The sequence below is a fragment of the Primulina tabacum genome, chromosome 15 (assembly GCF_025594145.1).
Source record: "Primulina tabacum isolate GXHZ01 chromosome 15, ASM2559414v2, whole genome shotgun sequence".
NCBI classification, from domain to species: domain Eukaryota; kingdom Viridiplantae; phylum Streptophyta; class Magnoliopsida; order Lamiales; family Gesneriaceae; genus Primulina; species Primulina tabacum.
This window is the reverse complement of record NC_134564.1, coordinates 33,534,918-33,556,992: the sequence shown is the minus strand read 5'-3', so window position 1 is coordinate 33,556,992 and position 22,075 is coordinate 33,534,918. Positions and strand designations below refer to the sequence as shown.

Here is a 22,075-nt window from a genome sequence, read left to right as displayed (position 1 = left end):
TATTATTTTTTATGCTAAGAGTATTACTTCTTATTGTGAATATCAGTAGGGTTACCCGTCTCACATATAAAGATTCGTGACACAATCTCACAAGAGACCTACTCTTATATTATTGAAAGAAATAAGCATTTGAAGGATGGATTTGATATCTCACAATTAGAAAATCCTTCCTCATATATCACACTTTCATATCTATATATATAGATATAAATTTGTTTGTCAGATTTAATTGTGTGAGGTTATTACCTTTAGAGCTCGTCAAGGAAACAAAATATTGAAACAATATTTTTTTGTTGGACGAGAGATTTGTTATAATTGGATTTTAAAACCGAGACTTCGTCACAAATTCACAATCATTGAATAATTTGCAAAAAAATATATGTACCTGGGCTTCCACGAGATGGTTCTGACTTTACATGGATTGATCATCAAATTTCCAAAGGATTCCCTCACCATCGATGCAGTTTACAGAAGCAAAATCAGTGGGATATGAAAAAAAAATTAATCATTTTTCCCAAATTTCACTTTTGTGGAAAATATTTGTTTGAATCTGAACTTGATCTGTCATTACGAACTGTGAGAGCAACTCCAACACTGGCGCAGCATTCAATGCTCCAATGGGGCCCCGCTATTTCACCAAAATAGCGCAACCCCTCTTCCCCTGCGCCATGGGTCATTTTTTTTAAATTTTTTTAATGTGTATTTATTATAAATAACTATATTAAAAATTGTAAATATTATAAAATAATAGTATAATATTTATTTTAATAATTAGATATTTGGATTCATATTAAGTTGTTTTGATTCATATTAAAAATTGTGGGAGGAATATAGTTATTCAGATGTTTGAATTTGAATTCATATTAAATTCTAAAAATCAATTATCTGTATTAAAATTATGTCAATTTTAATAATGAAGCATTTGTATTAATTCGTATTATAAATATTAGAGTTAACATATATAAGAATCAAATAAATAAATTTAACTATTAATAAAATTATAATTATAATACTAATATTAACATTAATTATAATTATGTTGTTAAATTTATAAATAAATAGTAAACAAAAAGAATATTCTATGGTAAAATTTGAAGTAAATGAGTTGGATATGAATGTTATATTTGATGCAAAAACTGCACCAAAATAGATTTATGGATTGGAGATGGTCCTAAGGGGCTAATTCAAAATATACTCCCCGAGAAGATGATACTAGAACAAAATGCCTTTATTAATGTGATAAACATGATTTGTACCAATGAATGTGACTGACTAATTAATATGGTGGTTGAAGGTTTAAGATGATGCATGATAACATCTTAGACTGGGACCAAAAAATCTTATCAGAAGAAAGTGTAAGTACATTAACTACTGAAAATATTGCCAGCCATGTTCAAGCCGATTCATCCCTTCAATTTCTAGAATGAATATATGGGAATATAGGTTGGCTGACAACTTGAAACCCGTTAGTTTTCAAAAATACTTACTCAACTGGTAGAATTTGGTGGGGCACAACACACTTTAGTTCAAAAAATTTGCTGAGGATTTGGAAAGCAACTTACAGAAAGTTGCAACGGTGAGGTGCATATCAGACTTCTAAATCATGGAAGATATATAAACAAGAGTGCATGGGAAAGAGGACATGGGGGTAGTTCCCCTACAGATTCTATAAATAAAAGTGAAGTATTTTTTAAGCAAGTACAGATGGAAAATATTAGCCATAAAAGTTGTAAAAGTGGAACCTATGTTTGTTCCCTTTACGTCTACTTCCTACAAACTAATTGAACTCAATCATAGAGTATTCACAAGTAATTGCATACAATTCACTTCTACTCTATCTCTTCATTTGATGAACTACCCCATCACGAAATACTAGAGTATTCTAGGTAAAATTCATAAGAATTTTGTCAGAACGAATCTATGTACACCGTAGGCAAAATGGCTCTCTTGGCTTCAAAATTTGTCAGGGTTTCATTCTTCTTCCGAAATTAGCTCCAAGGGGTATGTCCTCTTGAGTGCAGGCCGTTTTTGGAACTTCTTCTTGCTTTGCATTATGCCTTCACCACATTTTAACATACTCACAACCTGCATCCCGTTCAGGAATCATTCACACTAAATAGTTTATTGTATTTGCTTTCTTCACTCTTAAGTGTCTCTCAAAGAGCTAGCTAAGTAAACAACTTGCCTGGCTCATTTGAGGCCTTTCTGAAGAATTATGATGAATACATAAGGAGGCAACCGTACTCATTCGACTGACTTGGTCATAGTCATAGACGCCATTGAGTGATGGATCCACTAGGTCCACTATACTTTTTCTGTTCAGCAGAGGTTTGGCCTGTAAAGTTTCAATCAGATTAGAGTGCATCTCTTGGTTGAAAGAAAAATTATATTATCCAGATTTTTATGTAAGAGAATGATTGTTGTCTAGAAGCAACCATACCCACATCACAAGACTATTGTGTGATTCGTCTAGAGCTGGTTGACCACTAATGAGCTCTAACAATAACACTCCATAAGCGTAAACATCAGTCTTTTCATCAACTATTCCATGCATGAAAAAGGAGGGAGATAGCTGATAAGAGAAAGGTTGAAGTATTATGACGATATGATTACAAAAGTTTCAACAATTTCTGGCTTATGTAATGCAGTCACCTACCCAAACGTTCCTTCAAATTGTGAAACAGTAATGTGAGTCCAGTTATCAGGCAGCCACTTTGAAAGCCCAAAATCAGAAATCTATAGTAAAGAATGAAATATCAAAGTTTTAAAGTGGATAACTGCCAAAAATTAACGTCAACTCTTTTACATCAAATTCACATCAAGATAAGGGATTGCTGCACAAGAATTTTGCAGATATCGTTCGCTACCTGAGGTTCAAAATCTTCAGTAAGCAAATATTTGCAGACTTGATATCTCTGTGGATAATTCTTCGTTGACACCCCTCGTGAAGATATGAAAGCCCAGATGCAATTCCCAGAGCAATATTGTATCTCACATTCCATGCCAGTTTGCCACTTTTGCCTGAACAAACCATGCAAAACGAAACTATTATGAGATTCTTGAACATCTAAAGCTCGTTTCTTGTCACAGGACGAGGGACGAACCATTCAGGGAAGATGCTAAATTCCCATGTGGAGACAAAGGAAGAACAAGGTGCATCCCTCCTTCGACACCGTATCCAATAACATTCGCAATGTTTGGATGATTAACGTGTATTAGAATACCGAGCTCGGATAGGTAGTCTGCTGTCATTTCCTCCTGAGTTCCCCGAATCAACCTTTTTACGGCTACTAGTTGCCCATCTTTCAGGTGTCCCCTGTAAACTTCAGAATAGCCTCCCTCCCCAATCAGGTTATCTATCCAAATAATTAATAAAACTCATATTCTTTACATTTTCTTGACATTAATTTAATTTGCAGTTTATCCATTCACACCGAGGATCTATCCAACCACATACCATGGCTAAAATTATCGGTTGCTTCTTCAAGATCTAAAAGAGAGAAACTTTTCCAAGAAGTTTCGAAGCAATAGTACAAGTCTACTTCTATATGGGTAGGCAATGCTGGCAAGCTTTGTGTGTTCCTTGTTCGTCTTCTCGAGAGTTTCTTGATCGAAGGAAGGTTAAGTATGCTAGGATGGAAGGAATGCCAATTCATCGTTGGCCCCTTTTTTAGTTTCCGAATGAACCCTTTCCACTGCGAATCGGAGTTCCCATCTGTTTTAGGCTCTAGTTCTAATGTTCTTGTCACAGAATTACTAACCGTTTCTGGCTTTGCCACCTCCCCATTTTCTTCTCTAAGGAAGCATTCTTCTACTAGTACTTCCTCCACACTTACATCTTTCAAATCTGAGTCACAATTCATGATTGCAGTTTTAGTGGATTTAAATTACCATTTACCTTGTAAAAGAAGATTCGATAAAAATCATAAATTACACAAAATTTATGATTTTTTTACTTAGCTGATTCATCCTGTAGTTAACTACAAAATAAGAGAAACATTACTATAAGATTTGAGATTATTACCATTATCAGAGAGTGAAATGGAGGAAGCAGGAACAAGCAATGTCTGTCCAAACACCAAAAGTTCTCCTTCAGAACTTTCAACAGCAATATTGCACGCATTCTCGCTTTCACTGTCATTTCAGAACCTGTTAGATTATATGTACTACTCCTCCAAAGGGGAACAATTTTACCCCAAAATACCCACTTCATGCCAATTCAATTCAATACTTGGACCAGGATACAATGCAGTATGTTCTTGGAAATAATCATTCCAAAAAATCCAAAATTTTTTGTTCGACAGAAAATACATTTTTTCCACCTCCTGTTGGTTAGGAGGTCACTGGTGAGCATGGCCAACCCAGAGATGGAAAATCAAAAAGGAAAAACTCCAAACTTTAATCATCTCTTTTTATACATATGCAAGATGTTCATTTCACCCTACCAATACAAACTTCCCCGTGGCCGGTTTAATAATAATCAATAGCAAGCTAACATTTACAAGTTACGTTGATATTGCCCATTGCTTTCACTACATTGTTCTCTATGACATAGTCTTGAAATCATGCACTTGAAACAATCAAAACAAATGAATCCCAAATTTGCCGACCAAAAAGAACAGAAATGAAAAACATGGTACTTTTCGTAGGAATATAGTTAAAAACATCTACCATTGACAGAATATAAGCAAAAAAGAAACGATATTGATGAAGTATAATAACCGTGGAGGGGTGAAGGTGTCATGGGTGTTTTCCATGGTTCCTGGGCTCAGGAACCAATGCTCAGCTCTGCAAAATTCTGATTCAGAATGTGTGAGAGAGAGAGATAATCAATGTGAAATGGAATAGTGGTGGGCATCCATTGTCCACATTATATGGAAGATCTTCCTGCTGAAATTTCGGATTCTCCCATGTTAAATTTACCGAAGGGATATCCAAGACACGATGCTGACACGGTATACAGGCAAAAAACTATGGACAGGGTGTGACATGCTGGTCACGAACACAATATGCACACGGAATATACCAAATTTTAATTATAAAAATTTACCCTATACTTTGATTATTGAATTTTATCAAAATGTAAAGATATTTGAGTAATAACCATAGCAAGCTATTTAGCTCGAGTTTTGATATGTGATAGAAATGTGATGGCACCTTCCACTGAGATACGATGAATATATATAATTTAATGATATTGAAAATCTGATATATAAAAAGAATTATATGATATATATCATATATTAAGTCATCTTGTATATAATTAAATTAGTTGAATGTAAGAATGAGTAGTTGTTGATATCAATGATGAAGATTAATATGATTTTTTTTTATTTTCAATGATTATTATGATATTTTATATAATTATAGAATAAATTTAATATTTCATCATCACTTGTTAAATATATATGTAATCATAAAAAACAATATATCTTTGGCATAATGTTCTCTTTACAAGTCTGTATTATGTAACATTTTAGAATGAAATCTGTTGAATATATTTCATACATTATTTATTTATTTATATCTTTTTTTTAATGAAACTTTGATAAACTTGTCATTCTAGTCCCATGCTAAATTAAGCAAAAACTTGTGTGAGATGGTTTTACGGATCGTATTTTGTAAGACGGATCTCTTATTGAGGTCATCCATGAAAAAGTACTATTTTTTATTGTGAATATCGGTAGGGTTGACCCGTCTCACAGATAAAGATTCATGAGATTGTCTTACAAGAGACCTACTCGCCAAATTAAGTCCTTCTAAATTGCTTTCCATTAATTTCAGGCCTCCGAATTTCAAGCGACTGTGAAATGGAATTGTTAACACCTTTATCCACAAATACAAATATTACATATACATTAAAATTTATATGTGATATTCAAAATCCACAAAATAAAAAACACATCATATCTTCCCAAATGAGTATTGATATCTTAACTATATTTGAATAATTAATATAGAGTCGTTTTTTATATATAAAAATTAAATGTTAGAGATTTACCTAATTTTATAAATTGGAGTATTAATTAATAAATAGAATCTTTAGTTTTAGCATCAGTATTTGCAAGCAATAGAATATTTAAATTGTTTGACTGAGCAAGAGAAATTACAAAAAAAAAAGATTACAAAGATTTAATTTGTTTGACTGAGCAAGTGAAATTACAAAAAATATGTGTTTTTTGTGAGATAATCTCACGAATTTTTATCTACAAGACATGTCAACCATACCGAAATTCACAATAAAAAGTAATACTCTTAGCATAAAAAATAATATTTTTCATGGATGACCCAAATAAGAGATCCGCCTCACAAAATACGACCCGTGAGACCGTCTCACATAAATTTTTGTCAAAAAAATATTACAAAGATTTAATTTGTATAGGTAAATATTAGTCGAGTAATGGAAAATGTTCTTAACGCGCGGGGAGGAGAGAAGCTCGGTGGAAGCTTCTCGTATTTATAGCGAATCCCTCCCCATACCTTGTTCATATTTCGTGGGGTGTATTCAATTCAGACTTTTGATGATTTTTAATGACTTTTTCGAATTATAGACTTTTATAGATTTGATAGATTTTAATTGACTTATACAAAATCTCACATATTTATAAACAGATTTATTTGGATTCATGTAGATTTTTTTGCAAGATTGTTATAGGCTTTTGTGAATTTTTTTTTATAGAATTTTATAAATTTTATACTTAATTATAACATATTATGAACTAATAATTAGTTGACATATATAACATATTCAGTTTGAAATATTTTTTCGATATTTATATTAATAAGTAAATTTACTTATTTAAAAGTTAAATCATTTAATCCTTACATATGTATATATGTGTGTTTGTATGCATGTTTGTAAATTTTTAAAATACATCAATTGATTAATCTGTAACATTGTTTTTGAATTGATAATATACATGTGATCATTATTTGGATATAATTTTGTATAAAAATATCATAGCTTACACATTAATTGAAACTACTAAAAATAATTTAAAAAATCATGGTTGTTGCGAGGCTATTCAATTATTAAGAATTAAGCGGAATTTTTTGGATCATCTTTTATTATTATTGAATATTATATTAATTTGTAAAAATCATAAATTAAAAATCACAAATTCAAATCTGAATTCAAAATTTCTTATGATATTAAAATAAAAATTATTAAATGAAAAATCAGCCAAAAAATGAAAAATTTGATAAGAAAATATGAAAATATAGAAATACACTTAGAAAATTTAATAGATTGATAGAGATATATGAGAGGAGAGAAGATAAGAAGAGATGTGAGGTGAAGTGACAGAGAGAGAAAATAAATAGCTTGTGTATGAGTTAGAAGTTTTAAAAATCCATCCAAATCTTTGGGTTGAACCAAATAAAATTTTTAATAATTTATAGTTGTACATTAGGCTTTAATGTTTGTATGTTAATGAATTTCATGAAGTTATTAAACGTCTTTTGAAAATTTGAATACCTCTAAACTTTTATAGAGTTTTTAAAAGTCAATGTTGAATATCATTTAACTTTTTAAAATTACATGAAAGTCTATTTTGAATACCACCAGACTTCTATAGATTATGCAAAAATCTTGAATGAATAAATCATTAAAAATCAATAAATCTCCTGAGTTGAATATATCCCTTTATTTTATTTATTTGAGAGAAAAATAAATAAATCAGGGTAAATTTTGGATTTCTGTTGTTCTTTCAAGAAAGGGTAGACTTACAGATTGACATTAATTTTTCTCGTGTATCGGGAATTTTTTCACGGGTTGTGTGGTATATTTCGTTAATCTTGTTTATCGTGTGCCAAATGGGAACGGAGGTTATGCGGCCGCAGGATCTATTGACGGTGAATCGGGTTCCACCCGTGCCGTTTCATCGCCGGCCGAATTTGGTCGGGGACGGGAGTTTGACGAATCTCACCGTGAATCGGAAGGGAAACTCCGTTAACGGGAAGGATTCTCCCAAGTCGGATCAGAAAAAATTTCACAAGGGGACTCTATTGAGAAGACGCGAATCGTTGAACTCGCTCACCTTTAAGACCAAGGGATGAGACTCTGAATCCACTTCTCCGAATCAGAAACCGGTTGAGGATCTGGCAGTTTGTGAGCCCCATCTGATCGAACCGGTCTCACCGTTGATGCTACCGAAGCAGATCAACGTGCATGATTTGGCAGACGAGTATTCCGGTCCGGCTGTTCACTCATCACCTTCTCCTAGATCTGTTCCCGTGCCTTCGTTTTTTATGAAGCAACTAGTACGTGGTGAGATCAAATCGTTTGATGATTCTGCTACAAGGGGTCTCAGGCGTATGCTTCGCCTCGATTGATTATGCATCCGATGTGAAAAAGCTCGGGAATTCGCTTCACGGGCTCTGATTTCTTTGATATCTCGAACCATATCCGTATATATATTTTTCCAAAACGGATTGAGGGTTTACTAAATCTGGAAATATGAGCAAACTATGAAGCAATTTCATCACAGATGGTTAAAATTATTGTGGTTACTACATTTTCTTTTGCCTGGGTGTGTGTGGTTGTGGGGTGCTGCAGCTGTTTTCTAGATTTAGATTATGTTTCTCTCGCAGTAGCTATTTAAAATGGGATATTGTGGTTTAGGTGGGGGTTGGGGTGGGGGTGGGGTGGGGTCTTCTGATCGTGAAGCAGTGGAATGATTATCAAACAAAGAAGAGGGAAAATCTTTATTGTAGATGCTTCTTTGATTCGAAATCAAGGAAAGACTTCTGGCTTAAGAAGTGGTATCAGCTATGAGTTTGCTACTAATTGGCAGAACAGGCACTTGCCCTTTTCACATTTGCTTTAGAAATTTGGTTTGATAATTGTTTTAGCTTTGTAGGTACAGTCTGTTGATGATGTGTGTACGAGAAATTGTAATTTGTATCATCAATGAAGTAATAAGAGATTCTGTATCTATTGGCATTATGAAATGATATTTATAAAAAATTGGCTCTTGTTTTCTCTATTTTGTTTTGGATGGTTAATTTTGTTTTTGGGTTGGATTTACGGCAACCATAAGCTAAGCTCCGCTCCCATGGTGGAACTAAGGCTATGGCTTATCGCAGAAACTCTGGCTATGGCTTGCTTTCTTGTCTCAACATGACAATTCACTTTAAAAGTTCTCAAATGCCTGGGAACCCCAAGTCTTAAAAGGGTTAGGAGATTGTTTTCCATGAGCACTAGGTTTGTTATAGGCCTTAATAAATGAGATTTTATAGCCTGCATGCATGTTGAAGTTGGATCTTAACCATTCATTGTGTAGGTCCATATCAATTAACGTTGGATGCTACATAGGGTAAAGCACCTAGCATAGAATCTTCCATCTGGTTTACATTAATCTTGTGGTCGAGGAGGCTGCATCCCTGTTTACTCCTTTTGGCACTTTGCAAAAGTCCTCCCTTAATTTTGCTGTCAAACTGTGTTGTATTTTGTTATTCATTCACTCATCTGCATGAGGAGGTGTAGAACATAAATTTGAAGTTGCAGAAGATTTGATTAAAATCGAGGGATCCAGGGTGGTGAATCTTGATTTCTATGTATATGATCAATCTTGAAACCATGAAGCCAAAACTTGGCATCCTATTTATTTGTAGTTAATTGATATGCATTTATATAAAATTTTACAATTCAGTTTCTTGTTAATTAACTTGCGAAGTTCTGGGCCAAATTAGATATCGATATATCGTAACAGACTAGATCTCCTATGGGGAAAAAAAAAACATGCATTTGTGCAAAAATTGGTGCACAATTGGCCTAGACCAACTTTTGCGGCCTATATTTACAAGACCATTAGTGTGTCCTAAATTTCAAAAGATCTTCTGTGTCTATTCTCAGAGAAACGAAATTGGATCAACTCGCAAAGTAGTTTGCAAAATTTTTCCCGTGTCTACGTAGTGTAGAAATTGGGATCCCATGGGCAATGTCATATTCGTCGATTTGCGATGCAAACTTGGTGAAGAAAAGAATGGAAGAGGGATAATCTTTGTGGATATACTAGGATTGAGTCAAATTTATAATTTTAAATTTCATAAAAAAATGAAATCCATAAATTTAAAACAGTTTACTAATATATATTATTGATGTTGATTTGAATTTCACTTCATATCAGAATAAGTATCCGTGTTAGTAACCAGTTTCGTGTACATATTATCATATAAGATTAATTTTATGTGAAATCCGAATTAGAGATTTTTTTTATTTTTCATATAAGAATTTTAAAATAGCAAGTAATCGACCACATCAAATACTAAATCTAATAAATAATATTTTATAAACTTGAGTTTATAACCTAACATTGTCACTCTCGTTGATAGTCGACGTAGAGAAAGATGCGATCTTGAAAATGTTATAATCAGATCAGATGTATCTAAAATGAATGAGTTGAATACCAAAAGGTGAGTAAAAACCTTTAAAATACCGAAAATTGAGAGAAATTCGTCTAGTATATGTCACAACAGATGTCAGCTTCTCAAGAGATCGCCAATATTACAAATATCACGAGTGAAAACCGTTTAGAATATCAAAAGATGAGTGAAAGTTGTCTAGAATAGAAAACAACGGATGTTGTCTTCTCAATGGGTCGACAATGTTATAAATATCCTAAATCGAATATTAAAACTAATGAATATAATTTATAAATCATGAAGATATATGACTCATCAGACAAATCTTTTGAAATGATACTTTCTTGAGTTCACAACGTAACAAGTCTATTAACACAAAGGCAAAAACTTGTGTGAGACGGTCTCACATATCGTTTTTTTTAGGCAGATCTCTTATTTGGGTCATCCATAAAAAATATTATTTTTTATTCTAAGAGTATTACTTTTTATTGTGAATATCGGTATGGTTGAATTGTCTCACATTTAAATATTCGTGAGACCGTCTCACAAGAGGCCTACTCTAAAACAAAATAATTATTTTTAATCTCTAAATATATAAACATAGGAAAGAGTCAAGAATGTCCAAGCATTACGTAATATGACTGCTAGATTTAACTGATTTAGCTTTCTATTTACCTTTTTTAGAAAAAAAATAAAAAACCTCCAAAGTAAAAGGAGTATCTTGTACGGATCTTGGTCGATGACAACGTTTATTTAGGCAAAGAACACCACAAAACGCAGCCTTCGAGTAATCAAATGAGACCATGCCATCTTTATTATATTTATAAATAATTTCATAGTATTTGAACACTTGAAATTTCCAAAGTGATCGCATATCTATTCTAAATTAATGGTGACCCCATTAGTCCGACAAGTTTGGTATGGCAAATTTTTTATAATTATCATATTTTAGCCTTGACAACTCTGATAATTGTCAAATTACCCATGTTTTATTATCCTTAATTATAAACCTTCCCATATCGACAAATTAATTACAAAATTGACGAAACCAAAAACAAAAATTCAGAAAACTTTTACACAAAGGGATGCTGCTAGTATATATATATATATATATATATATATATATATATGAATGGACGACCATATCTTCTACTTCCCTCTTTGAATGGATGAATTAACCATCGTAACACGCGAACATTTAATAACATTTCTTCTCTTGTTCAATATAATGCATGCATTTTCACACATATTATAATATAAATAAATTTATTGAAGCAGCCTTTCATTAATTGACTTGAAAATTGATTAAAAAAATGTTTGATCATTATCGTAATGTTGATAAGCATAATAAATTCACAAGCCTTTTCGAAAAACATAGCATTTGTGAGTTTCTTTTTGTTCAATATGCATGCATGTCCATACATATTTTAAATAGATCAATGAAAACTTTCCATTAATTAACATAAAAGATGGTTATAAAAGTTGATTGTCTTTTCAATCTTGAATTATCCTGCCAAAGTTTGACTGTTTTAATTAATAAAACTCACAATTGTAACACGACAACAATATTTTCCAACCAAATTTATCCGATACGTTGTTAAATTTAACACATCATTCATATACACTTGCATACAATTTTTTATATATAAATTAAGAGTTGATTGTTTACGATATTGTTAAAAGTCTTATACGACTGTTAACTCTCTTTGTTTTCAAATTTTAAGCATACATATCTCTTAAAACACGTACGGACAAGGGGTATGTGCACATAATTTGAAAAAAATATGAGGATGTATGCGATCAAGATTGAAACGTATGGAGTTAATAGATCAATTTTTTCACACGAGGTTTTAACATTCTCGTGATTTCAGATGAATAGTGTATGCAATTAATCCATAAATTAACTTAATCGCACGTGCACTAATTAACTTGAAAATTGAATTCCCAAAAATCTTAAAGCATGGAGTACCCATCTTTCGAAGAGTACAAGCAAAACCCAAATTTGAATTCTCGCCCTGGCTAAATTTTTTCCTTTTACTTGGAAGCAACCCCTCTCCCTTTCTCAACTCTATAAATATGCCCAAAATCCGATTTCATACCAAAATAAAAACCAACACATAAAACATCACACATTTCGAAAATAAACACAAAATCAACTAAAAAATGTCAGCGAACTCAAGCAACATATCACCGAAAAGTTCAACAAACATCACACAAGTAACCCTAACCGGTTTCGGCAACCTCATCAAGCTCCTCCCTACCGCCACCGTCTTCGTGTTCCAATTCCTCAACCCTGTCCTAACAAACAATGGCAATTGCCACACCAACAACAAGTACTTGTCAAGCATCTTGATAGCAAGCTGTGGCTTTGCTTGTTTTTTCGCGTCGTTCACAGATAGCTACACCGATAGCGAAGGAGTGATACACTGTGGGATTGCAACAAGGACCGGGCTCTGGCCTGCTTATTCTTCCGCCCCACAAGACTTGTCATCGTACAAACTCCGGTTTGGAGACTTTGTTCACGCCTTTTTCTCGCTGATAGTGTTTGCAGCAGTGGCCCTTTTGGACCCTAACTCTGTTGAATGCTTCTATCCATCGTTCGAGTCTACGCAGAAGGCGATGTTGATGGTGCTGCCAACAGTTATCGGGGCGTTTTCGGGGTGTTTGTTTGTTTTGTTCCCAAACAAACGCAATGGAATAGGATACCCTTCAAGCCCGAGTTCAACTCCGTCTGCAAGCACTTCAGCTTAAAGAGCATCATGAATTTGATATAGTGGAATTAATGTGTGTAATTTGTTTAATATTGGTATTGAATAAGTGGTTGAGAGATTTATTTTCTCATTCTTTATGTTCATAGGATAAAGGAGAAATAAGACAGGAAAGCGTAAGGGTAGGTTTTCGTTCAATGTATGATGATCATATCGTCTCAACGATTTAAATTTGCGAGATTGGTCGATCTTATTCATATTTGTAATGAAAGATAATTCTTTTGATATAAAAATAATATTTTCTATGAGTGTGGACGAGTTGGAGATCTGATCTCACAAAATTGAACTGAAAAACCGTCTTATATGTGAGTTTGAACTGAAAAACCGTCTTGTATATACGTGAGTTTTGTGTAAATCTATGTATGTAAAATTAAAGGTTTCGGAGGTTGTACTGAATTCATGAAAAAACACGTAATGGGAATTTCTTCATTAATTTAAAGATTTACTATAAATAAAATCATTTAACCCAAATAATTATTCATAATATGAATTTTGGCAAATTAGCAGATTTAACTTGAATGCTACAAATTAAAGACAAATCTTAGAAAAACACCGATTTTCTTTTTTCTTTTTTCTTTTTTAAAAAAACACGAAAACGACAAACGCCAAATTAGGAGATATCTAAACTCATTTATTTTTGTCTTCGCATTGAGTTAGCTTATAGCTTAATTTAATTTAAAATCAAAGACAAAATTAAAAAACATCAATGTTGAAATGTAAAAAAAAAATCAGTGTTGAAATATACAAATCAATATTCAATGATAAACACAATTAATTACGAAAAATAATTTAAAAAATGTTTAATTATTATTACAAGCTTGAGCACAAGGTTCTAACTTTTTGTTAATTAGAACTCGATTATTGAGATGGAGTCAAATGAATCAATCTTAAATTCAAATTTTAAACGAACGAAAATAAAGCCAAATATAGTTGAATTTTCGGGCTCAAATCTATATGATTTGATTTGATTTGATTTGATTTGATTTGATTTGATTTATTTACACTATCAAATACTAAACGATGGGTTTCGTGCTCCCTTTCCCTTCTCGCTGAATAAATTATCGTCATTTTATCGTATACGAAATATATATATATTTTCTTTTTAATTGTGGGATCGGCATTCTAAGAATATTAATAACCATCATATCATCTTCTAGGGATCACTTTTTGTTCAAACGGAGGGGAATCGTATGTTCACAAATAATTGATACACTGCCTAGCTTCTCGTCTACCACATAGCTCCTATTTTTTTTAATTTTTTTTAAGCATTTTGAAAATTTGTTAATTACTTAATTTTACGATCTTTTTCTTATATATACTAGTAAAAGATGCACATACGTTGCATGTGTTATTATTATTTTTAATTTGATCAAATAATACTAATCAATTAAAGCGAAATTATTTTAATTTAGAAGAGTTGTTCGATTTAAAATGATGTTTTGTTTAGATTTTTTTCTATGTAAACTATGTAATAATTTGACGAGGTTTTTAGTAGAACAAGAAATGTATTTATGAAATTAAATATTTTGATGTCCTTTATGATAGTTACTCTAAGAGTCTCACCTTTAATAATATAGTATAGAAGTATAGATATATATTACATCATGTATTTGTAGCTGGGCCGTGATTGGTATACATATATTAGATTACATATTTATAGCTGGGCCGTGAATGGGTCGCATGAGTTTGAAAATCAACAGGAACTGGAAGTCCTGCCAGAAGGGTATCGATTTTTTTTCCCTTTAAATTTAGCAGGTATGTCTGATATTTTTTTTTAGGACAAGGGCGCAGATTTCTGTTGACCATTGGTTTATAATAATCTTGAACAGAAGTTCAAGCTCTGTAGGCATGCAACGAGAGAAGAAAAAATGGCTGATGGTAACGGAAAGATGAAGAAACATTCCTTTTTCAAATTTTCGGTGTTTAGACAGACAAGCATCGGATATGATAACATAGTTATGACTTATGCGTCCAAGTTCATACACCTACTGAAGCCCTTGCTCAGTTGCTCGTTACTGAATGAATTCAAAACCACGATATTATTATTAGTTTGATACAAAGTTCCTTCCATTCTACATCGACGCTATGGAGCTGGAGAAAACTCGATAGAGACACTGTTAACACAGTGCCTCTAATCCGTAGGCACCTTCAATCCTTCCCATTTGAACACATGCCCCAAGTGCCCATCGCACGCTGCGCATGTTATCTCCGTCCTCCTGCCATCAGGGTCCGGCTGAAAACACCAAGATGGAAAACATAATGAACTAGGATCGATGGAAATGGTAAGAAACAGAGTCGAAAACTGAGCACTCACGGATCGGTTGATGGCTCCAGGGAAACCCTCGTAGAATGCAGGCCAGCCACACCCAGAGTCGAACTTGGCTGTGGATTTATAGAGGGGCGTTCCACAGCCCGCACAGTTGTAAACACCTACTTCGTAGAACTTGTCGTAATGCCCCGTCCCACGAGGTCTGTGCAACATTACAATCTTATCGCTTAAGTTAGATTTTAAAAAAAAAAAAAATCGCACGTGATCCAGCGGCCAACAGAAATTTAGACTCGATTCCATGGAGAAACTATAAATTTGAGGGAAGATTGCTGTGCTTTTTTTTATTATATATAATTCCAGGGGCGATTGAACGTTGCCTAAATCAGTTCATCAGGACGCAAGATTCGTTCAATCGCCCAAATCAGCTCATTAGGACGCAAGATTCTAAGTACAATTTCAAATTTCAATGATTTAAAAAAAAGCCTTAACAACTGATCGACACATTGAACATGGAAAAGGGGTTTCCCTCAAACTACGAGTAAATTAAAAAAGGAAGAGAAAGTTTCGAGTGTACTGACTCAGTGCCTTTCTCTCGGAGGATGTGAAACTGCTCAGGAGAGAGAACCGCCCGCCACTCATCCTCCGATTTCTCGGCTGTAGGAGAACTTTCTGCCATTCCTGCTTTGTTTTTTAATTTCTTTTTTCTTTTAATGGTGGGGAACCCTGAATCCCCCAACTAGGGGAGTGGAGACTCGGAAAATGAATGTGGACGGGTTATCGGATAAGTTCCGTTTTTTTAAATGTTTTATTTTCTTTAACCCTTTTGGTACATAAATAAAACCCAATGTCCAATCCGGGATTTTATATAGGTCTCCTGTATAACAAACTCATGAATTTGTAAAATAAATGAATCATGTTCATGTTTATAATAAAAATAATATTTTAACTCGAATCTATATATATTAACAATATTTATTCATAACTTAATTAACAAAAAATATGTTCTTGCAGTGAATATTGACACTTTGAACAAAAAAAAGTAATATTTTTCATAGATCGAGTTACATATCTATCTAAAAAAAGAGTAGGTATCTTATGAGACGGTCTCACGAATTTTTATCTGTAAGACGGGTCAATCCTACCGATATTCATAATAAAAAATAATACTTTTAGCATAAAAAATAATATTTTTTCATGGATGACCCAAATAAGATATTTGTCTCATAAAATACGACCCGTGAAACCGTCTCACATAAGTTTTAACAATAAAAAAAGATTCATGAAACAATCTTACATAATTTTTTGTGACCACTTTATATGCTTTGGTGCATTAGCATACACCATTACCGGAAAAACTTGCTTTCGATCTCACGTGATAACGAAAAATCTCCGGATTCTCACATAATTAAAAAAAATCAAAGACTTCGTATTTTGAAATAATTTATACGATTGTAAATTATAAATTTTCCTCACCGTATTATATATTTTTTCATCAATGAATTGGTTAAATGTAAAATCAATATTAGCAAAATTTGAGGAATCGAAGTTCATGTTAAAAATGTATGGATAGTGGAAAATCAGCTTCATGAGCTAGACGGCCCATGCTTAATTTAAGTTCGGCTTTTCATCGAATCTGCTTTTAAACAATTAATTTAATATTCAAGGGCCATTATATTTTTTTAAACAAACAATAATATAAATGTGCCAGATAAACAAAGTTGCAATGGTAATAATTGGCCCAAATATTTGGTTATTATTTCAATTAGTAATCAAAATACATTTTATCATATTGTTAGCCTAGCTAGTTAGATGCATGCTTAGAAATTGGAAAATAATATAGAAATAAATAAATAGAATATTATAGGTGCAAAATGATAGTTTTTACCCTTTAAATGTGAAAATATTCAAATTTCACTAATTTTAAATTTCAATTTTAGACCGGTAATATTTTAATGCCCCCCATTTTATTGTATTGAGTAATTTTAATGTATATATAAAAAAATGGAGATAGGATTCGGAAAAATACAACGAATAAACTACGTAAGAATATAAGATTATTTAATTAGTTCATAAAATCCTTTTTAATTAATTTTTCAATGCATCTTACGATCTGACTTGTTAAAATATAAGTAATTTAAAATCGTACTTGTTCATGTATTGTTTTCTTGGTTAAGGTTTTGATATTTGAAATTTGAATAATTAAATTATTAATATTATTACAAGTTTAAACAAACTTGGCCAACGCATCATGCATGCATGCATGCATGCACAGTAATATATTAGTAATATTAGTACAAAATAATAAGGTTCATGCATATATAGACAGTGGCACGTGGGAGCCATTTTAATCAGCAAAACTAATCTGCCAAAGATTTTTATGTTTTATATTGTTTTAAGCACGCTTGCTGACGTTGTCCCCCCTTCTCTTTAAATACAGGTTTACAAGTCTCCAGCCTCTTCAAAAATAAAATTTATTCATTTTTTTAGGAAAGTTTATTTTTATTGGCTGCCCCGGTTCCCTATCACCAAAAAAAAAAAAAAAAAGTGGACAAATTTATTAGAAATAGGATGATTGATGCGTGAGATAAGTTGATCATTATACGTTTTACATGAATAATTTGGATACTGTTTAGATTGATATTTGGACTTGATTCAACCGAAAAGCTAGCTCGGGTGATAAAGATTATTGAACTTCATATATACAAATTAAACCTTTAATCCAGCCAACGTGCGACATTTAATACATCATTCGTACCTAGAAATGAAAAACTCAAGAATAAATTTTACAAAACATCATCGGTTGGTCAATATGATAGTTCGACACATAACGATGAGTTTTGACTTTGATAATATGTTAAGATTGTGAGTTTGACCTTAACTCAAATTCGAAAAAATTGTACGTCTAATTTCATATATATAACTCTCGATTAATTAATCGAATTATTTTGTACATTTAACTGATACCAAAGGAAAATCATTAGAAATTTGCGATAGAGATGTCCCCACTGACGAATTGAAGTTACAGTGTGCAATATCAAAAATTTGTAGGCGTGCCAACTTTAAGTGGGGTGCAATATTATTATCTACTAGCACCATCTCCAATAATATTTTCCACGTCAGCCTCATAATTTTCATATTTAAAAATTTCTTCCATTTTTTTTATTACAAAAAAGTCAACCCCACATTTTAATTTGATCATTTTATCATCCAATGCAATGACATCAATCGGCATGCATGATCAATTAATATTGATAGACCAAACTATTTTCCTAACAAAGAAAATGAAAAGAAAAAAGAATTCCACCTAAATCCTAAAAAGTTCCCAAGTTGTCCCTTTTTAATCTTTTCAACTTCTTTGCACTAGCGTGATCAACACCAACACGAGAGGCCGGGACCGCATACTACATTTTGCGAGCCGAAAATGTTTGAAAAACGACAGTTCCAGCAGTCGGAAATTCGTTGGCAACACGGCTCCGGAGTCTCATACCAAGAGGCTCCATGGCCTTCGCCACGCCCCTCCACAGCTGGTGCCCGCCGGTGGCGCAAGTCGTTGACACCGATAACTCTGTCGGCCGGAATACCTTCACGGCCTTCTTCAATACCTCGAAAAACTCATCCCGGTCATCGTAAACCGAGCCAACACACTCAAAACTGGCGTAACTAAAATCGTCCTCCGGTGTCACGTGAACGGTCGAGTACCGGTTCCCATCAATTCCGTTCATTGAATATCCACAAGGATCAAAAGCGTAATCACAAATAAGGGCCTTCCTATTAATGCCCCTAATCCCGGTCACCTCTGTCATCTCTTTTCCGGCGGAGTCGCCGTTTTTTCCATCTCCGACGCGCCGGAAAAAATTCTTAGCCAGAATTCGGTCCAGCCCAGTCATGCAGATCTCAACAGTGTACAGATCGTCTGTATGCACGTCCTCCATAGCAAAAATATGCCCTTTATCACAACCAGTAAAAACATGCCACTTGTGAGAAGATTTCGAGTTCATCACAGAGGCCTTTCTGCATGAAAGATTCTTAGGCAAATTCTCTTCCAAGAACACAACTTCATCCTTAAAACTTGTGTGGGGGTAGGGTTGGGCATCCGGGAAAATGAAGCTGCCGCGGGTGTATCTGCACCAGCACAAGATCAGTCCCATAGTCAAAGCATGATCCACCAATGGACGGACAGATTTGAGTAATTGGGTTGTCCCACAAGTTTTGATGATGATTTTTGTCGGGTAAACAAAGAGGCTCGATTCTGATAAAACGTAAGAGTCGAAATATTTGTTCCCCACAGCTGACACCACGGTGCACTGCACCGCATGCAATACTTTCTCCACTGACAAAAAATCCAACAGCCGGAGACCTTTCTCAGCAGCCAGATCACCGCCGGAGAAACGTAACTCCAGCCTCTTCTCGAATCCCTCGAACCCGGAAATCGCCATTAACAAAATAAATCAAACCCAAGATTTTTGAAGTTCAAGAAAACTACAAATCTGATAAATATAGAACAAAAGGACGAAGATAAGGTGAAATGGATATTATAGCTCAGTACTTTGCGTGCTGTGTGTTTGATGTGTGAGTCAAGTTGAGGTGTTTTACAAGGTACAGGAGTACGTGAGTATATATAGGTGGAGAAGAAGAAAGATGGGAGTGGGGTAAGGTGGGGGTTGGGGGGCATGCGGGTTGAGGCCTGAGGGCAACAAAAAAGAAGGATTGCAGGCAAAATGAGTGCAAGATGATGGTTATTTTTGTGTTCTGTGAGATCTTTTTGAAGACAACAACATGAATCTTAATTCATGGCCATGCGCATTTCTTGTTCTTTCTTCTTCTCAAAATTCAAGAAAAAAATATATGGATATATTGATTTTTGTGGATAAAGAATTAATTTTTGATCCTACACATGTATTTAATTAGTTAATGTGACAAGATTAGACGGATTAATGCGTATCCTGTTATATTTCAAAGCTTGACATCATTTCCTTTTGCTAAAAGGTGTGCCACTATTGGCACCATCTTCGTAGTGTGGTACATTTGATCTTGTTTAATTCAATTTATTCCCGAAAGATTTCTAACAAGTGATGATTCAAAACTTGAATATCAAACACCTTCAATGGAGATCTAGATTGTACACTAATTCGTAATCGCAATCGACATAAAAATACCAAAACGACTTTATGTCGACATATCTATCATATATATAGTTTTGTATATTGTGCAACTACCGTTTACACGAATGAAGTGATAATCATCTGTTAGATGTGATCAGTCATATTCAAATGATATATCCAATAGATGATTAATGTCACATCATTGGTGTGTATAGAGTTAAGAACGATGGATGAGCAACACATCAAAACTCTATATATGTGTGTATATATATATATATATATATATATATATACATAAGTATAGAGACATAATTATAAAGTTAGATGCTTCAGTTCATGACAACAATTATTAGAGTTCCTAAGAGGAGGCAGGCTGATTTCCTTGTATATATGGGGTGTCATCGAGTAGGCTCGCAAATTTACAACACATTTTATATTTGTTCTAGATCATGAAGGAAACCATGAAATTATTCTTTAGCTATTTTTTTAATTACATTTTCTCAAAATTAGGGAATTTTTTTTTTAACAAATGAGTATTAGTTATATAATTGATCTTAGAGCATTAAGTTGTTTGACCTTTTTTATATTACACATAAAAAGATGAGTGAAACTAGTGTGCCTGCAAGTTCAAAAATATTATATAAAAATATTTGAGGTGAAAGCAATTGGGCAAAAGGGACAAGTAAGCAATTACAGATGTAGTGAGCAGGTGTGCATAAAGAATGTGAGTCGTGCCCAAAAATAATCAATTGTTTCCCAAAAACATTGAACATCAAATTACAAAATTTAAATAATACATAACAAGGAATCAGGCGTGACAGCTAAAATAATTAGAATATATATCCTTGAATTTTAGGGAGGGTCCATCTTAAGAAATTGCTGGTAATTTAATTTAAATTCCCTTAGTTGGAGCACTATTTAATTAATTTGTCAACCAATCCGTTTCTATCACATCCTTGTATACTTTTTTCTAATCACATTCCCAACCTTTCGGTGTGAGTGTAAACTTTTGTATGGACGTAATACTCTGCAAATCATATTAGTCAGATAAACTACATTGGGCAAAGGTTGAGTGAAAAGCTCACCCAAAAAAGTGCTGATACGAGAAATAGAATTTCTGATTATTCGTCAAACGCTTATCTACTTTATTAATTCGTACGTTTTCTTGAAGCCACATGCTTGTACACTTAGTTCTATGCCGGGTTGCTTGTACGTTGCATGTCTAAATTAAATATTTGCACAAATTTTTGATGTTATAAATATTATATTTTAAAAATAATAATATTCTTCTGCAAAATGATATTTTAAATAAAAAATACTCGAAGAAATTAAGATATTGTATAAAAAAATGTTAAGATGGTAATGTTACATAGAAAGTGATATTTTAAGAAAGGAAAAATTATAATCTTTGCTATATATGTTTCTGTTTCGCGATCTTAATTCATATATATTATTAAATTTTAATTTTAGTCATGTATATTTTAATTTTTACAATTTTCTAGATAGGAAACAAACAAAATTCAGATCAAAGAGACTGAATGCAATTGCATCAGGTGACTTTTTGTCACGCC

At 33.1% G+C, this 22,075-nt stretch overlaps 4 protein-coding genes across 4 annotated transcripts; 1 reads left to right on the top strand and 3 right to left on the bottom strand.

Moving 5' to 3' along the window:
• Nucleotides 1–1,474: 1,474 nt before the first annotated feature.
• LOC142528016 (receptor-like cytosolic serine/threonine-protein kinase RBK2) lies at nucleotides 1,475–4,929 on the bottom strand. Its single transcript, XM_075633045.1, has 9 exons — nucleotides 4,723–4,929; nucleotides 4,025–4,134; nucleotides 3,458–3,847; nucleotides 3,105–3,356; nucleotides 2,868–3,021; nucleotides 2,657–2,736; nucleotides 2,441–2,541; nucleotides 2,186–2,335; nucleotides 1,475–2,085 (listed from the first exon to the last, which is right to left on the bottom strand). The coding sequence occupies exons 1-9, from the start codon at nucleotides 4,755–4,757 to the stop codon at nucleotides 1,972–1,974; spliced, it is 1,386 nt and encodes a 461-aa protein (XP_075489160.1). The 5' UTR covers nucleotides 4,758–4,929; the 3' UTR covers nucleotides 1,475–1,971.
• A 7,457-nt stretch (nucleotides 4,930–12,386) lies between these two features.
• LOC142526993 (protein DMP2-like) lies at nucleotides 12,387–13,381 on the top strand. Its single transcript, XM_075631698.1, has one exon. It carries the CDS (start codon nucleotides 12,529–12,531, stop codon nucleotides 13,114–13,116), a length of 588 nt encoding a protein of 195 aa, XP_075487813.1. The 5' UTR covers nucleotides 12,387–12,528; the 3' UTR covers nucleotides 13,117–13,381.
• A 1,631-nt stretch (nucleotides 13,382–15,012) lies between these two features.
• On the bottom strand, nucleotides 15,013–16,168 carry LOC142526827 (peptide methionine sulfoxide reductase B5-like). Its single transcript, XM_075631444.1, has 3 exons — nucleotides 15,981–16,168; nucleotides 15,448–15,604; nucleotides 15,013–15,366 (listed from the first exon to the last, which is right to left on the bottom strand). Exons 1-3 carry the CDS (start codon nucleotides 16,076–16,078, stop codon nucleotides 15,265–15,267), a joined length of 357 nt encoding a protein of 118 aa, XP_075487559.1. The 5' UTR covers nucleotides 16,079–16,168; the 3' UTR covers nucleotides 15,013–15,264.
• A 2,324-nt stretch (nucleotides 16,169–18,492) lies between these two features.
• On the bottom strand, nucleotides 18,493–20,022 carry LOC142526822 (S-adenosylmethionine decarboxylase proenzyme 4-like). The gene has a single exon (XM_075631437.1). The coding sequence runs from the start codon at nucleotides 19,836–19,838 to the stop codon at nucleotides 18,804–18,806; it is 1,035 nt and encodes a 344-aa protein (XP_075487552.1). The 5' UTR covers nucleotides 19,839–20,022; the 3' UTR covers nucleotides 18,493–18,803.
• Nucleotides 20,023–22,075: the final 2,053 nt, after the last annotated feature.

Excerpts from the sequence above, each read along its gene's own strand:
- LOC142528016 (XM_075633045.1), bottom strand. The coding sequence starts at position 4,757 with ATGGAAAACACCCATGACACCTTCACCCCTCCACG. Across the intron at positions 3,022-3,104 it reads TTTAGCATCTTCCCTGAATG|GCAAAAGTGGCAAACTGGCA; the intron begins GTTCGTCCCTCG and ends TGGTTTGTTCAG. Across the intron at positions 2,086-2,185 it reads AAAGGCCTCAAATGAGCCAG|GTTGTGAGTATGTTAAAATG; the intron begins GCAAGTTGTTTA and ends AACGGGATGCAG.
- LOC142526993 (XM_075631698.1), top strand. The coding sequence starts at position 12,529 with ATGTCAGCGAACTCAAGCAACATATCACCGAAAAGTTCAACAAACATC.
- LOC142526827 (XM_075631444.1), bottom strand. The coding sequence starts at position 16,078 with ATGGCAGAAAGTTCTCCTACAGCCGAGAAATCGGAGGATGAGTGGCGG. Across the intron at positions 15,605-15,980 it reads CTCCGAGAGAAAGGCACTGA|ACCTCGTGGGACGGGGCATT; the intron begins GTCAGTACACTC and ends AATGTTGCACAG. Across the intron at positions 15,367-15,447 it reads CTGGAGCCATCAACCGATCC|CCGGACCCTGATGGCAGGAG; the intron begins GTGAGTGCTCAG and ends TGGTGTTTTCAG.
- LOC142526822 (XM_075631437.1), bottom strand. The coding sequence starts at position 19,838 with ATGGCGATTTCCGGGTTCGAGGGATTCGAGAAGAGGCTGGAGTTACGT.